Genomic DNA, 16,573 nt, shown 5'->3' on the forward strand with positions numbered 1-16,573 from the left:
AACAAGGAATGTTCAATTTACATTGGAAATATAGATCCTGGATCTATGTTATTATTTTTTTAAGATTTTATTTATTTGACAGAGATCACAAGTAGGCAGAGAGGCAGGTAGAGAGAGAGTGGGGAAAGCAAGCTCCCCACCCAGCAGAGAGCCTGATGCAGGGCTTGATCCCAGGACCCTGAGATCATGACCCAAGCTAAGTCAGAGGTCTCAACCCACTGAGCCACCCAGGCACCCTGGACTATAATATATTTTAAACAAAAGACTATTTAATAGATTAAGTATGCAGTTTTTCTAAGTTTCAATTATTACTAAAAATTTTGTGGTTTTTAAAAGATTTATGAGAGAGAGAGACAGAGAGAGAGAGAGAGAGCACACATGCAAGCCAGGGTGTGGGGCGAAGGGGGAGGCAGAGAGAGGAAAGAAAGAACAAGGAGCTTCATGTTCCTTGTGGTTTGATCTCTAGAACCTGAGATCATGACCTGAGCTGAAACCAAGAGTCTGAGGTTTAACCAACTGAGCCACCCAGGTGCCCCTAAAACTTTGTTTTTTGCTAGTTTATTTTTTTTCCTTTTCATGAGTATTGTTTCCAATTTTATTTATTTATTTGACAGACAGAGATCATACGTAGGCAGAGAGGCAGGCAGAGAGAGAGAGGAGGAAGCAGGCTCCCTGCTGAGCAGAGTGCCTGATGAAGGGCTCAATCTCAGGACCCTGAGACCATGACCTGAGCTGAAGGCAGAGGCTTTAACCCACTGAGTCAGCCAGGTTCCCCTTCGTGAGTATTGTTATTTGAATGTATTGGCTAAATAAGACACATAGCTTCACCTTAATTTTTATTATTTTACTGCCATGGACTTCTTCATGTTATGCCATTTGTTGCATTATTTTTATAATATAAATTTTGAATTATAAATAATAAAATATATGGTTTAAATTTATGCCTACTACTATAATACCACTTATTTTGTAATGATTTGACCAAAAAAAATGAGACTAGAAAGACTGAAAGTTTGCCTTGGAAGCTTGATTCATCCATTGAATAACATCTAACTGACCATGTAAAATATTCCCGTAATTACACTTTCCAAAAGAGAGTGAGCCACAGGAAAAAACCCTATGTTTTTAGTACTCTGTGAATATTGACCATTTGGGTAAAAAGTATCAGGCTCTAGTTCTTCCAATAGGTGAAGACCAGGTGTTAGAGCTTCCAACAGAAATCCATTCCCCTGAAAGGAAAACATTCTAAATACAAACCATGGATACAGTGGAATATTCATGTATCATGCCACTCTGTATCAACTGCCAGTCAAGTGGAAATGCTAGCCAAGATTCTTCTACAGAGTTTGAAGGCTGTTATGTCCAAGGCAATAGGTTTAAAAGTGCAAATTGGGTGAATATGTAATAATCAAGATACTTCTCAAACTGAAAGAGAGCTTGTTGTAACTGTCCCAGTGGTACCGACATTAACTGGGACTATCCAGGCAAAACAGGAGCAGAGTAGAAAACTACCCTAAATATGGGCTACAGTGAAAGGCCAAATTCTTCCAGATACCTTCCTAAATTGTCAGAAATATGTACTGGAGTAGCAAGCTGGTCCAGTTTCTTTTTCTAGTCTACAATCTTGATTATTTTCTATCCAAAATGATGCATGCTTTGGGCAGGTTTATCCTTACCTGATTGGCCTATAGTGTACATCAAATTGTGTGTGACAAGGAGAGCCATACCTTGTTTCTAAGTAGCATACTCTCTTAAAGTAAACCAGTAATATTGAGTGAAATCATTTTTTCCCATTTTCCTGGACATAATTATTGCTGCTAGGTAAATAGCTGGAGTGGTGAGTGGTGCAAGTAAAGTAGGGCCATATAGAAACTTCTATCTCAAACTGTGAATCACATTACAATTTAGGTGTGGGCCATTTTTCACCACACAGAAAGATTTGGAACTTCCTAGACTAACAGGCACTCCTTGCATTTTTTAACCCACTGAGCCACCCAGGTGCCCGACTCCTTGCATTTTTTAAAAAAAGATTTTATTTATTAATTTGACAGAGAGAGAGAGAGATCACAAACAGGCAGAGAGAAAGGGGGAAGCAGGCTCCCGGCTGAGCAGAGAGCCTGATGCAGGGCTTGCTTCCAGGACCCTGAGATCATGACCTGAGCCAAAGGCAGAGGCTTAACCCACTGAACCACCCAGGTGCCCCACTCATTGAATTTTTTGTATTCTGAGTAGTAATGTTCTGGTTGAACACATTTCAGTATCAGATTTTTATCTGTAGAGATAAACTAGTATCAGTTCAGACTTTTGAGCATAAACTGATATTATATGAATGTTACTGATAAGATTCAAATCAAATCAAACTGATGTGATCTGTATGTTAATTATTGTTCACTGGGGTACAGAAGCAACATTTTTTTCATATGGCTAGACAGTTTACTTAATTATATAATAAGAAATCATGAACAGTTTGCTTTGTGAATTTCTTCAAACTACCATACCCATGGCCTAAAAATAAACAAATCAGTGCTAGTGTTTCAATCTTGTAAACTTCTAAATGACTGTTTCTTTTCCAAGATGCTTTTCCCTCTTTAGCTTTTAAAGAACGGTTTAAATCCTTTGGAAAGCTTTCCCTGAATCAGCCCATTAGAATGCAGTAGACTATGCTCCTTTGCACTTGCCTTTATCACAGCAGACAGCATAGCATGCTCTGCTCTAATGTGGGGTTTGTTTTTCATCTAATCCAATGACCACAAGTTCCTTGAAAGCTCTGCTGCTAGTATGTCGAGCAATAATATACACTTAATAACCATTATTTGGATAAATGAATTTATGAAATGAATTTATGAAATGTGATTCAATAAGTTTGGACTGCTGAAATCCTAAAGGAGATATTAGAGATAAGGGAAGAAAAGTCACATTGAATTCAGATATTAATATTTTAAGCTATTCTTTAAAAGATCTTTTGAAGGATATTAGGCTTTTAGGAGAACTGATCTTGAGATGCAATGACAGTTGTAGTTGCTTGGTGGATTCAGCCAAATAGGTAAGTTGGCTTACGTAAATACGTAAAGCCAAATTCGTAAGCCAAATTTTATCTTGAAAGCATCTGAATTTTCTTATAACAATGTTCTGCATTATAGTATTCCTCTTTTTTTTTTTACTGTATTCATTTAGGAAATAAGAATACTATCACTTGCTCATTATGCATAATATATACTATAAAAGCAAATATGAAAAGTAGACACAATTTATGACCCTTTGAAGTAAAGATGAGATTGTAGGTATTTCTGAAGTAGATTCTCCCAGTTCTTGCACACAACCTGGTTGGCTCTTTGGCATTTTGGACAACTTAAGTGGTTGTAGGCTGTAGAGGCTATTTATCTTTTAGAAGTATTAATTTAAGCCAGGGGTCAGCAAAGAGTTCTTTTGTAAAGGACCAGATAGCAAATATTCTAGGCTTTGCAAATCACCTACTTAATTCTGTCTTAACTACTTTATTCTGCCACAAAAGTGCAAAAGCTGACATAGACAATATGTAAACAATTGGGTGTGGCTGCATTCCAATAAAATTTTATTTACAAAAAAGTGATTGTTGAGCAGGATTTGGTTCATGGGTAATAGATTATAACTCCTGACTCAGGCCAAGGGCAAGAATAAATTAACGAAGGTTACTAGATTTTTAAGTTATCAAAGAATGGCTTCGGTACCAGGAAAGCATCTTATTTTTAAGTATATCAACTTTCTATACAAAGAACCTGATAATTCCCCACTCATTTTTAATTAAAAGTATTTCTGTGTATAGAGTAATTTTAAATATTTGTCATGCAAAAGAAGTATGATTAAAAATTATTACTTGGGTTTTTTTGGTACTACCTAACAAAGAATATTCACTTCAAATTAATTTGCATTTTTAGTTTGACTCTTGGGACGAGAGCAACATGCTTTGCTGAGAGCACTTACTGTATACTTGTAACTGTCCACGAAAAGAATTTTTTCCACGTGAGTTTTCAGCTCTGCACTCATATAGGCCTGCATCATCCAGCTGCACGTTGGGTATTTCCAAGACTGCCTGAGATTTCCGCAGACGTGCCTTACTAGGAATATAACCATTAACCTTCATCCATGTGATTGTTGGAACTGGGCTACAATAAGGAGCAAAAATGCCGTTAATATACTTTCCACTATTAGGAACATAGATTCTATTATCTGGTAACTTAAGCACTTAATAGGCTGAGTGCTATAAAGTGTAATCACAATTAAGGACCATGTGTTGGTTGATGTACTTCACTTTCCAGTGTATTGTCTGGGAAGTAGTTACACTCAAAGAAGATAGTTTCCTCTTCTTTCATATTTCAGTAAAGCAATTCAGAGACAATATTTTATACATTTTGTTTATTTATTTATTTATTTATTTTTAATAACTTTTTTAGTTTTATAAACATATATTTTTATCCCCAGGGGTACAGGTCTGTGAATCGCCAGATTTACACACTTCACAGAACTCACCAAAGCACACACCCTCCCCAATGTCCATAACCCCACCCCCCTTATTTTATACATTTTAATACTCATACTTTATTTTTAAAAAATTTAATTGAATGGTAAAGTAATTTGACAAAATTAAAAAAGTAATGCATGATTATTCAAAGATATTAAACAAAAGACTCATAAACTAAATGAACTAAGAACTCTTTTATGCCCACCTCCACAAATATCTTCTTTTTGCAACAACAAATACAATTTGCATGTAATCTCCCACCTTGTCTTTATGATGCATATATGTAACACATATGATTAGTTATTTTTGGTTTTGTTTAAAAAATAAGTTGTGTACTTGATATTTTATAATTAAAAAATCAAATTCAAGATCAACTCCTGACTTATTCTAGTTAATAGCTGCATATTATTCCTTACACATATGTATCAGACTTTAATGAGCCATCCTCTATATTTAGGCATTAAGTGTAGTCCCAGTTTTTTTTTTCTTTCCTTTTTTTTTTGTCTGCCACTAAAAAACAATATTGCTATAAACAACCTTGCACATATATCACATACTATTGCTTTTATTTGCTGCAGCAGACATTTACAAAAGTAGAATTGATGGATCAAATGCCGTGCACATTTTTCATTTTAATAAGTACTGCCAGATTGTTTCTCAATAATATAGTAGCAGTTTCCATATCTATCAGTAATATATGAGACTGTTTCTCCATATCCTTGCAGCCATTTTATGTGATCAATCTGTTTAATTTTTGTCAGTATCAAAAAGGAAAAAATGACATTTTGTTACTACTTTAATATTTCTCTGAACTCAAAGAATATTGAAAATTTTTTAGACTTTTTTGGGCTATTTGCATCTGCTTTTCTGTGAATTGTTTGTTTATGTGATTTTCCTATTTTTTCTTTCATTTTTCTATTTGCCTATTTGTATTTTTAAAATTTATTTCTTAGCGTTCTTTGTGTATTAGAGCCACTAAGACCTTGTTTCTCAGAAAAATTCTCCCTCAGTGTATTGTTAGTCTATGATGACATCTCTGACACACTTTTATGAACATTTTTGGGGGAAATAAACATCTATAGTTTCCTTCACAATATCTATTTTTTGTTTGTTTAAAAAAAAGTATCTGTAAACCTGCTTATGTCCTTATTGTCTAAACTGTTTCTGGCTGTATATTGTGTGTTGTTTTTTTTTTTCCTTTTGAATAGGAATCCACCTGGATTGTATTCATGTGTTTTGTGTTAGAGAATATAACTTTAATCCACCTGGATTATATTCATGTGTTTCGTGCTAGAGAATATAACTAATTGTTTTAGTACCATTAAAGTAAAACCCCTTTCTCTATAATATCTGGTATCTTGTCTTTGTCACATAATTGATTTCACATACTTGAATTTGTTTCAGGCTTCTCAGTTCTGTCCCACTGATTTATTTATTGCTATCTATATTTAATGCACTTTACGGTTTGGACCCAGTCTACTTTTTCAGTTTGATTTCTCACTGCTTCCTTCCATATCTCCTGACCCAGAAACATATCTCTGTGTGTTTCCAATTATATCTGTTAAAATCCTCCTAATCCTTTGAGACCCATCTTAAATGCCTCCTCTTCAAGCAAAGTCTTTCCTTATTTGTGTAGTCTACAGGGATTTTTTTTTTAATATAAGTCCTTTTTTTCTTTTTTTAAACTCACAGCTCTTACTACATTCTACCATAGATTATAATTGCTAAGTTTAACATTTTTTACACTAATTTTTCTTATAGAAGGCATAGCAGTGTTTACTATTATAAACAATTCTATGAGAAACACCTGTGTATTTTGAACCTTTTTTGATTAGTTCCTTAGGAATAAGGCATAGAATTGAAATTTCTGAATTAGAGTTGACAATTTTTCTTATTTATTTAGGTAGATACACATACCCAACATCTAAGAGGATTGAAACTTGCAGTTTGGAATAACCTAACATTGGCATAGCATATCAGTCTTTTAATATGTATGAGAAATAATTTGTGATCTTTTTAAGTTAGGATTTTTGCATCTATATTCAAAGGTGAGATTATTTTCTGCTTATTAGGTTTATTGGTTTGTATGTGTGCTTACTTCTTGTTGGTGAGTGAGTTGTTGGTTTGCTTATAAGACAATTTTTAAAAGATTTTATTTATTTATTTGACAGAGAGAGAGGTCACAAGTAGGCAGAGAGACAGGCAGAGAGAGAGGGGGAAGCAGGCTCCTTGCTGAGCAGACCCTGAGACCAGGACCTGAGCTGAAGACAGAGGCTTAACCCACTGAGCCATTCAGGCACCCACTTACAATATTTTGACAGATTTGGTTTTAGTTTTGACACATTTGGTATCATAATGAAGGATGATATCTTAGTGAACATGCCAGAATAGTACCCTCTTTCTGACAGCTTAAGTAGTAGGGAAATGATATGTTCCTTTGGACACTGATAGGATTTTCAAAAAAAAAAAAAAAAAAAGTCACTTGGGTCTGCCACCATTAGTGAAGTTAGTTTTTCAATAATATTTTTAGTTCCTTCCAGTTTTCCTTAATTGTGTTGTGTTCTGTTTGTGCCAATCTTGCCAATTCACGTTTTCTTAGAAAAAATCAAGTATTCCATCCCTAATTTCAATGTTTTAGCAGAAAGTTGCTTAAATAATTGTTTAAATTTATTAAAAATTCCTTAATCATGAACAGTTGCTAATGGAGTAGTAGTAAAGCGTGGGTTCTCCAGTTAGCCATTCTGGGAATAAAACATTCCGCAACTATATGTTATTTAACATCTTATTTTTTCCCCTTAAATGTACAATATGGGGGAAATAATATGACCTATTTCAGAGAGTAGTTGTGAACATTAATTATTTAAATTACGGGGGGAGTAGTCAAGATGGCAGAGAAGTAGCAGGCTGAGGCTACATCAGGTAGCAGGAGATCAGCTAGATAGCTTATCTAAAGATTGCAAACACCTACAAATCCAACAACAGATTGAAGAGAAGAACAGCAATTCTAGAAACAGAAAATCAACCACTTTCTGAAAGGCAGGACTGGCAGAGAAGTGAATCCAAAGCGACGGGAAGATAGACCCCGGGGGGAGGGGCCGTCTCCCGGCAAGCAGCGGAGCAATGGAGCACAAAATCAGGACTTTTAAAAGTCTGTTCCACTGAGGGACATCACTCCAGAGGCTAAACCGGGGTGAAGCCCACGCGGGGTCAGTGTGGCCCCAGGTCCCACAGGGTCACAGAAGGATCAAGGGTGTCTGAGTATTGCAGAGCTTGCAGGTATTAGAATGGTGAAGCCGGCTACAGAGAAAGCCGAGGAGTGAGCTCTCAGCTCGGGGTTACCTTGAACCGGTCGCAGCCTGGGTGAGCTTGGAGTGCGGCCGGAGGCCAGGGAGATGGGAGTAATTGGGCGCTGTTCTCTGAGGGTGCACTGAGGAGTGGGGCCCCAACCTCTCTGCTCCTCTGGGCTAGAGACTAGGAGGCCGCCATTTTCATTCTTGTCCTCCGGAACTCTACAGAAAGCATTCAGGGAACAAAAGCTCAGGAAAGCAAACCAGAGCGGATTACTCAGCCCGGCCTCTGGTAAGGGCAGTGCAATTCCGCCTTGCGCAAAGAGACTTGAGAATCACTACAACAGGACCCTCCCCCAGAAGATCAACAAGAAATCCAGCCAGGACCAAGTTCACCTACCAAGGAGTGCAGGTTCAACACCAAGGAGAGCAGCGGAATTCCAGAGGAGGAGAAAGCAAAGCACTGAACTCATGGCTTACTCCCCATGATTCATTAGTCTTGCAGTTAATTTAAGTTGTGGGTTTTTTTTTTTTTTTCAGTTTTTTTTCTTCTGCTAAATTTTTTTAACTTTTACCCTTTTCTTTTTTTAATGTTTTTTAACTAGTTTATCTAAAATACATATATATATTTCTTTTTTATATTTTTCCTTTATTCATTTTCTTTTTTTAATTGTTTCTCTTTTTTTTTTCTGAACCTCTTTTTATCCCCTTTCTCCCCCCCATGATTTGGGGTCTCTTCTGATTTGTTTAAAGCACATTTTCCTGGGGTCTTTGCCACCCTTTTAGTATTTTACTTGCTCCTTCATATACTCTTATCTGGACAAAATGACAAGGCGGAAAAACTCACCACAAAAAAAAGAACAAGAGGCAGTATCGAAGGCTAGGGACCTAATCAATACAGACATTGGTAATATGTCAGATCTAGAGTTCAAAATGAGGATTCTCAAGGTTCTAGTCGGGCTCAAAAAAGGCAAGGAAGATATTAGAGAAACCCTCTTGGGAGATATAAAAGCCCTTTCTGGAGAAATAAAAAAACTAAAATCTAACCAAATTGAAATCAAAAAAGCTATAAATTGGAAGGGGAGGTGAACCATGAGAGACTATGGACTCTGAAAAACAGTCTGAGGGGTTTGAAGTGTCGGGGGGGTGGGAGGTGGGGGGTACCAGGTGGTGGGTATTATAGAGGGCATGGCTTGCATGGAGCACTGGGTGTGGTGAAAAAATAATGAATAATGTTTTTCTGAAAATAAATAAATTGGAAAAAAAAAGCTATTAATGAGGTGCAGTCAAAAAAGGAGGCTCTCACTGCTAGGCTAAATGAGGCAGAAGAAAGAATTAGCGATATAGAAGACCAAATGACAGAGAATAAAGAAGCTGAGCAAAAGAGGGACAAATAGCTACTGGTCCTGAGGGGAGAATTCAAGAGATAAGTGATACCATAAGAAAAAACAACATTAGATTAATTGGGATTCCAGAAGAAGAAGAAAGAGAGAGGGGAGCAGAAGGTATACTGGAGAGAATTACCAAAATATGGCAAAGGGAACAAGCATCAAAAACCAGGAGGTACAAAGAAACCCCCACAAAATCAATAAGAATAGGTCCACACCCCGTCACATAATAGTAAAATATAAAAGTCTTAGTGACAAAGAGAAAATCCTGAAAGAAGCCCAGGAAAAGAAGTCTGTAACATACAATGGTAAAATATTAGATTGGCAACAGACTTATCCACAGAGACCTGGCAGGCCAGAAAGAAGTGGCATGATATATTCAGAGCACTAAATGAAAAACATGCAGCCAAGAATACTATATCCAGCTAGGTTATCATTGAAAATAGAAGGAGAGATTAAAAGCTTCCAGGACAAACAAAAACTGAAAGAATTTGCAAACACCAAACCAGCTCTACAGGAAATATTGAAAGAGGTCCTCTAAGCAAAGAGAGAGCCTAAAAGTAGTAGATCAGAAAGGAACAGAGACAATATACAGTAACAGTCACCTTACAGGCAATACACTGGCACTAAATTCATATCTCTCAATAGTCACCGTGAATGTTAATGGGCTAAATGCCCCAATCAAAAGGCACGGGGTATCAGAGTGGATAAGAAAACAAAACCCATTTTATGTTGCCTACAAGAAACTCATTTTAGACCCGAAGACACTTCCAGATTTAAAGTGAGGGGGTGGAAAACAATTTACCATGCTAATGGACATCAGAAGAAAGCAGGAGTGGCAATTCTTCTATCAGATCAATTAGATTTTAAGCCAAAGACGATACTAAGAGATGAGGAAGGATGTTATATCATACTCAAAGGATCTGTCCAACAAGCAGATCTAACAATTTTAAATATCTATGCCCCTAACGTGGGAGCAGCCAACTATATAAACCAATTAATAACAAAATCAAAGAAACACATCAACAATAATACAATAATAGTAGGAGACTTTAACACTCCCCTCACTGAAATGGACAGATCATCCAAGCAAAAGATCAACAAGGAAATAAAGGCCTTAAATGACATACTGGACTAGGTGGACATCACAGATATATTCAGAACATTTCATCCCAAAGCTACAGAATACATATTCTTCTCTGGTGCACATGGAACATTCTCCAGAATAGATCACATCCTGGGTCCTAAATCAGCTCTCAATTGGTATCAAAAGATTGGGATCATTCCCTGCATATTTTCAGACCACAATGCTCTGAAGATAGAACTCAATCACAAGGTGAAATTTGGAAAATACCCAAATACATGGAGACTAAACAGCATCCTTCTAAAGAATGAATGGGTCAACCAGGAATTAAAGAGGAATTGAAAAAATCCATGGAAACAAATGAGAATGAAAACACAATGGTTTAAAATCTGTGGGACACAGCAAAGGCAGTCCTGAGAGGAAAATATATAGCGGTACAAGCCTTTCTGAAGACACAAGAAAGGTCTCAAGTACACAACCTAATCTTACACCTAAAGGAGCTGGAGAAAGAACGAGAAAGAAACCATAAACCCAGCAGGAGAAGAAAAATCATAAAGATCAGAGGAGAAATCAATGAAATAGAAACCAAAACCAATAGAACAAATCAATGAAACTAGGAGCTGGTTCTTTGAAAGAATTAATAAGATTGTTAAACCCTGGGCCAGACTTATCAAAAAGAAAAGAGAAAGGACCCAAATAAATAAAATCATGAAAGAAAGAGGAGAGATCACAACTAACAACAAAGAAATACAAACAATTATAAGAACATACCAAGAGCAACTCTACGCAAACAAATTTGACAATCTGGAAGAAATGGATGCATTTCCAGAGACATATAAACTACCACAACTGAACCAGGAAGAAATAGAAAACCTGAACAGACCCATAACCAGTAAGGAGATTGAAACAGTAATTAAAAATCTCCAAACAAACAAAAGCCCAGGGCCAGACGGCTTCCCAGGGGAATTCTACCAAACATTTAGAGAAGAACTAATTCCTATTTTCCTGAAACTGTTCCAAAAAATAGAAATGGAAGGAAAACTTCCAAACTCATTTTATGAGGCCAGCATCACCTTGATCCCAAAACAGACAAGGATCCCAACAAAAAAGAGAACTACAGACCAATATCCCTGATGAACACAGATGTGACACTTCTCAACAAAATATTAGCCAATAGGATTCTACAGTACATTACAAGGATTATTCACCACGACCAAGTGGGATTTATTCCAGGGCTGCAAGGTTGGTTCAACATCCGCAAATCAATCAATGTGATACAACAGATCAATAAAAGAAAGAACAAGAACCATATGATACTCTCAATAGATGGTGAAAAAGTATTTGACAAAGTACAGCATCCCTTCATGATCAAAACTCTTCAAAGTGTAGGGATAGAGGGCACATACCTCAATATTATCAAAGCCATCTATGAAAAACCCACCACAAATATCATTCTCAATGGAGAAAAACTGAAAGCTTTTCTGCTAAGCTGTTACTGCTTTTCAGTAACACGGCAGGGATGTCCATTATCACCACTGCTATTCAACATAGTACTAGACATCCTAGCCTCACCAATCAGACAACAAAAGGCAACAAAAGGCAATTAAAGGCATCCAAATCGGCAAAGAAGAAGTCAAACTATCACTCTTCACAGATGATATGATACTATACGTGGAAAACCCAAAAGACTCCACTCCAAAACTGCTAGAACTTATACAGGAGTTCAGTAAAGTGTCAGGATCTAAAATCAATGCACAGAAATCAGTTGCATTTCTCTACACCAACAACAAGACAGAAGAAAGAGAAATTATGCAGTCAATCCCATTTACAATTGCACCCAAAACTATAAGATACCTAGGAATAAACCTAGCCAAAGAGGCAAAGAATCTATATGCAGAAAATGATGAAGTACTCATGAAAGAAATTGAGGAAGACAAAAAGAAATGGAAAAATGTTCCATGCTCCTGGATTGGAAGAACAAATATTGTGAAAATGTCTATGCTACCTAAAGCAATCTACATATTTAATGCAATTCCTATCAAAATACCATCCATTTTTTTCAAAGAAATGGAACAAATAACCCTTAAATTTATATGGAACCAGAAAAGACCTCGAATAGCCAAAGTTGGTGGCATCACAATTCTGGACTTCAAGCTCTATTACAAAGCTGTCATCATCAAGGCAGCATGGTATGGCACAAAAACAAACACATAGATCAATGGAACTAAATAGAGAGCCCAGAAATAGACCCTCACCTCTATAGTCAACTAATCTTCGACAAAGCAGGAAAGAATGTTCAATGGAAAAAAGACAGCCTCTTCAATAAATGGTGTTGGGAAAATTGGACTGCCACATGCAGAAAAATGAAATTGGACCATTTCCTTACACCACACATGAAAATAGACTCCAAATGGATAAAAGACCTCAATGTGAGAAAGGAATCCATCAAAATCCTTGAGGAGAACACAGGCAACAACATCTTCGACCTCAACCGCAGCAACATCTTCCTAGGAACATTGCCAAAAGCAAGGGAAGCAAGGACAAAAATGAGCTATTGAGATTTCATCAAGATCAAAAGCTTTTGCACAGCAAGGAAACAGTTAACAAAACCAAAAGACAGCTGACAGAATGGGAGAAGATATTTGCAAACGACGTATCAGATAAAGGGCTATTGTCCAAAATCTATAAAGAACTTAGCAAACTCAGCACCCAAAGAACAAATAATCCAATCAAGAAATGGGCAGAAGACATGAACAGACATTTCTGCAAAGAAGACATCCAGATGGCCAACAGACACATGAAAAAGTGCTCCATATCACTCGGCATCAGGGAAATACAAATCAAAACCACAATGAGATATCACCTCACACCAGTCAGAATGGCTAAAATTAACAGGTCAGGAAATGACAGATGCTGGAGAGGATGCAGAGAAAGGGGGACCCTCCTAAACTGTTGGTGGGAATGCAAGTTGGTGCAACCACTCTGGAAAACAGCTTGGAGTTTTCTCAAAAAGTTGAAAATAGAGCTACCCTATGACCTAGGAATCGCACTACTGGGTATTTACCCTAAAGATACAAATGTAGTGATCCGAAGGGGCACATGCATCTGAATGTTTATAGCAGCAATGTCTACAATAGCCAAAGTATGGAAAGAACCTAGATATCCATGCACAGATGAATGGATAAAGAAGATGTGGTATATATACACAATGGAATACTATGCAGCCATCAAAAGAAATGAAATTTTGCCATTTGCGATAACGTGGATGGAACTAGAGGGTATCATGCTTAGCCAAAGAAGTCAATCATAGAAAGACAACTATCATATGATCTCCCTGATATGAGGAAGTAGAGATGCATCCTGGAGGGTTTAAGGGGGTAGGAGAAGAATCAATGAAACAAGATGGGATTGGGAGGGAGACAAACCATAAGTGACTCTTAATCTCACAAAACAAACTGAGGGTTGCTCGGGGGAGGGGGTTTGGGAGAGGGGGGTGGGGTTATGGACATTGGGGAGGGTATGTACTATGGTGAGTGCTGTAAAATGTGTAAACCTGGTGATTCACAGACCTGTACCCCTGGGTTAAAAATACATTATATGTTTAAAAAAATTTTAAAAAAACACCAAAAAACAAAAACATAATATTTGTTAATATCTTGACAATTTTTGGTGAGGAATCACACCGGACCTTTGTAGTAGTTATTTTTGGTTTAAGGAGTGGATTGAAAGATAGTAAAGGGTGATTTAAAATTTAAAAAAAAAACAAATTTAAATTACTACAGGCAGAGCAAGTGGGCAAAAACAATTTGCAATAATATGATGGGGATGTTTGTATTCCCTTTATAATTTCAGTGTTTATGTTTTCTCCCCAACTCCCAACCTTCCCAGGTTTTTAAGTTTCTGATGTTTAAGAGCATTGAATTTGGGGAATGCAATTTAGGTTAAATACATTTGAAAAACAAAGATGCTATGCAATCTTAGGAAAGTTATCTAAGTTAATGAATCTAATTTTCTATCTATAAAATGGACATATTTATTTGTTCCTTTAGAATGCAAATGACTTGAAGGCAGCAGCATTATTTCCTTTGTTCATCAGTATGTTCACCATGTCTCATAGAATGCTTGGCACATAGTATTTAATAGATGTTTATGAAATAATGATTCTCGATATTATTTTGAACATTAAGTGAGCTATGTTGTTTTAAATCACTTAGAAAAATACGTTGCAAAGAGTGGGTAAACATGTGACAAAGAGAAAAAAGAAATGGATATGGGGAAGGTCTAAGCTTCCCACTCTTTGCAATATGCTACATTTATTTGGAAAATTATACTTTTTTAATAATTTTCCTATTAATTTTATCATGCATTCTTAAAGTCTAGAATTAATATCTATCCTCCCCAAAGTCAAAGAACTTTAGGACATATTACCTCTTTACTCACTACTTTTTAATTACATGTTCTTTTTGATGCAAATTCCACCCAAGATTTATTCTGCTAAAATTTAAATTTCTTTAAAAATTTGGAAAATACTAACGTAATTGGATTACACAATTTAACCAAAAAAAAAGCTAATTTTTAAACTTTTATCGTAAATAAAATATACCTTTTTATAGACATGTAACTTTCATAATAATTCATCCTATGTTTAGCCTCAAAGATTGACTCAACAAGTTCCAAAAAGCAGAGATGGTACAGCTCACTCTGCATATCAAATCATACGACATGTGGCTATATCTGATATCAGAGGACAAGACAGTCTTACATGTTTTATTATTAGCCATAAATAATAACTATATTGATCATTCAGCTCAAAAAGTTAGAACTACAGTATAAATTCACTGGTGTCTATTCTATCTTTCTCTTTTGCCTGGGTGGATATCAATGCCCAGGACATTTTGGAAGTCAAAGGCTGAAGATAGCAGAGACTAGGTCTTTAAATAATTCTGTAGAGGAACGTGTCAAGCTACTACTTCACCAGTGCCAATCAATAACTCTCTTCTGATTCTCTGTAAATGATATATAAATCTTGCTAAGCTGCTAATATTTGAATATTTGTTATGCCTACTAACATTACTTTACTAAAATAGAAATTAGCATAAAAATGGATAACTGTTGTAACAAGACATAATATATTTGGAACAGTCAGGATGAAAAAGATAAAGACTTGATGGGGAGAATAAGAAAATGAAGACCCCGTTATGTAGTGGCAAAACAATCTGGTAAAACTTTTATCTTTCATAACTTAGAAGGGTCATCCAAATGCTTACATAGGCTAGTGAAAGAGTTAGAAAATAGAATATTAAAAGTGTGTGTGGATTGTTACTAGCTTTATTCATCAAAGTATTAAGAAAAAAAAAAGAGATGAAGTTAGGAAAATACTGGATTAATTCAGCAGAATTAATGAGAATAGAAAGACTGCAGAATGTGGGACCCTGGCCAGTAAAAAAGATTAATTGCAAAAATGGCCTTACTTCTCAATTACTTTCTATATGCACATCTTTTGCCATGTGATTTTGCAGACTTTATCATTATAAGACAGAGTCTGTTAACCAATACTTTGAACCTATGTTGACTTATGACTTGCTTTGGTTATTAGAATGTAGTTTTACAAGGATTTGTGTGCTTTTGCTCTTTCTCTTGTTCCCTTGCCTTTGCCATGAGAACCATTTAAGTTAGCCTACAGGAGAATGAGAGAGCATATAGAGGAGGGCCACGTTGTCTAGCCATAGGACATTCCGGACCAACCACCTTCCAATGAACCTTAGAGCTGACATATTTATGAGTTAATTCAGCTGTTATCAGCTCAGTCTGAGCCAAATCAACAGAACCACACAACTAATTTTGTTTTGTTATAAATAATAAATAGTTATTGATTTAAGCTGCTAAGTTTGGAGGTGTTTTGTTATGCAGCATTGCTGTGGCAATACATAATTAATTAGAAATTAGATTAGAAAATCTCATTTTTAATATATCCTAGACAGTAGGAAATAAAAATAAAAAGTTATAGGATACCAGGGGGTCATTAAAAACCAATCCCATGGCAAAGCTAAGGGTTTTGGTCTTCCCAACCAAACATGACGTCTTCAAGGTAGATGCCAGTATATTGAGAAAAAAGGCATGGGGACTTAATTATTTCTAGGGAATAACTTTGAATGAAGTTACAAGTACATGGAGTTTATTGGAAACAAACAGGTCAGAAGCCAATTTGATATTTAATTAATTGCATTGCCAAAGAAACAAGGTGTCTGAATTTAAAGCAACAACAAAACAATGATTATTTGAGCCTTAAGACATTTTGGGTTTCCAAATGTAGACC

General features: G+C 36.1%; 1 protein-coding gene across 2 annotated transcripts in view; it reads right to left on the reverse strand.

Annotated features, from left to right (window-relative positions):
- The window catches only part of CNTN5 (contactin 5), a 1,378,465-nt gene that overhangs the window by 296,176 nt on the left and 1,065,716 nt on the right, over positions 1–16,573 (reverse strand). For both annotated transcript variants that reach the window (XM_044258257.1, XM_044258256.1), the window contains one exon: positions 3,961–4,142. In XM_044258257.1, coding sequence (XP_044114192.1) covers positions 3,961–4,142 — 182 coding nt within the window. The remainder of the gene's footprint in view (positions 1–3,960; positions 4,143–16,573) is intronic.

This window comes from Neovison vison, chromosome 7, assembly GCF_020171115.1.
Source record: "Neovison vison isolate M4711 chromosome 7, ASM_NN_V1, whole genome shotgun sequence".
NCBI lineage: Eukaryota > Metazoa > Chordata > Mammalia > Carnivora > Mustelidae > Neogale > Neogale vison.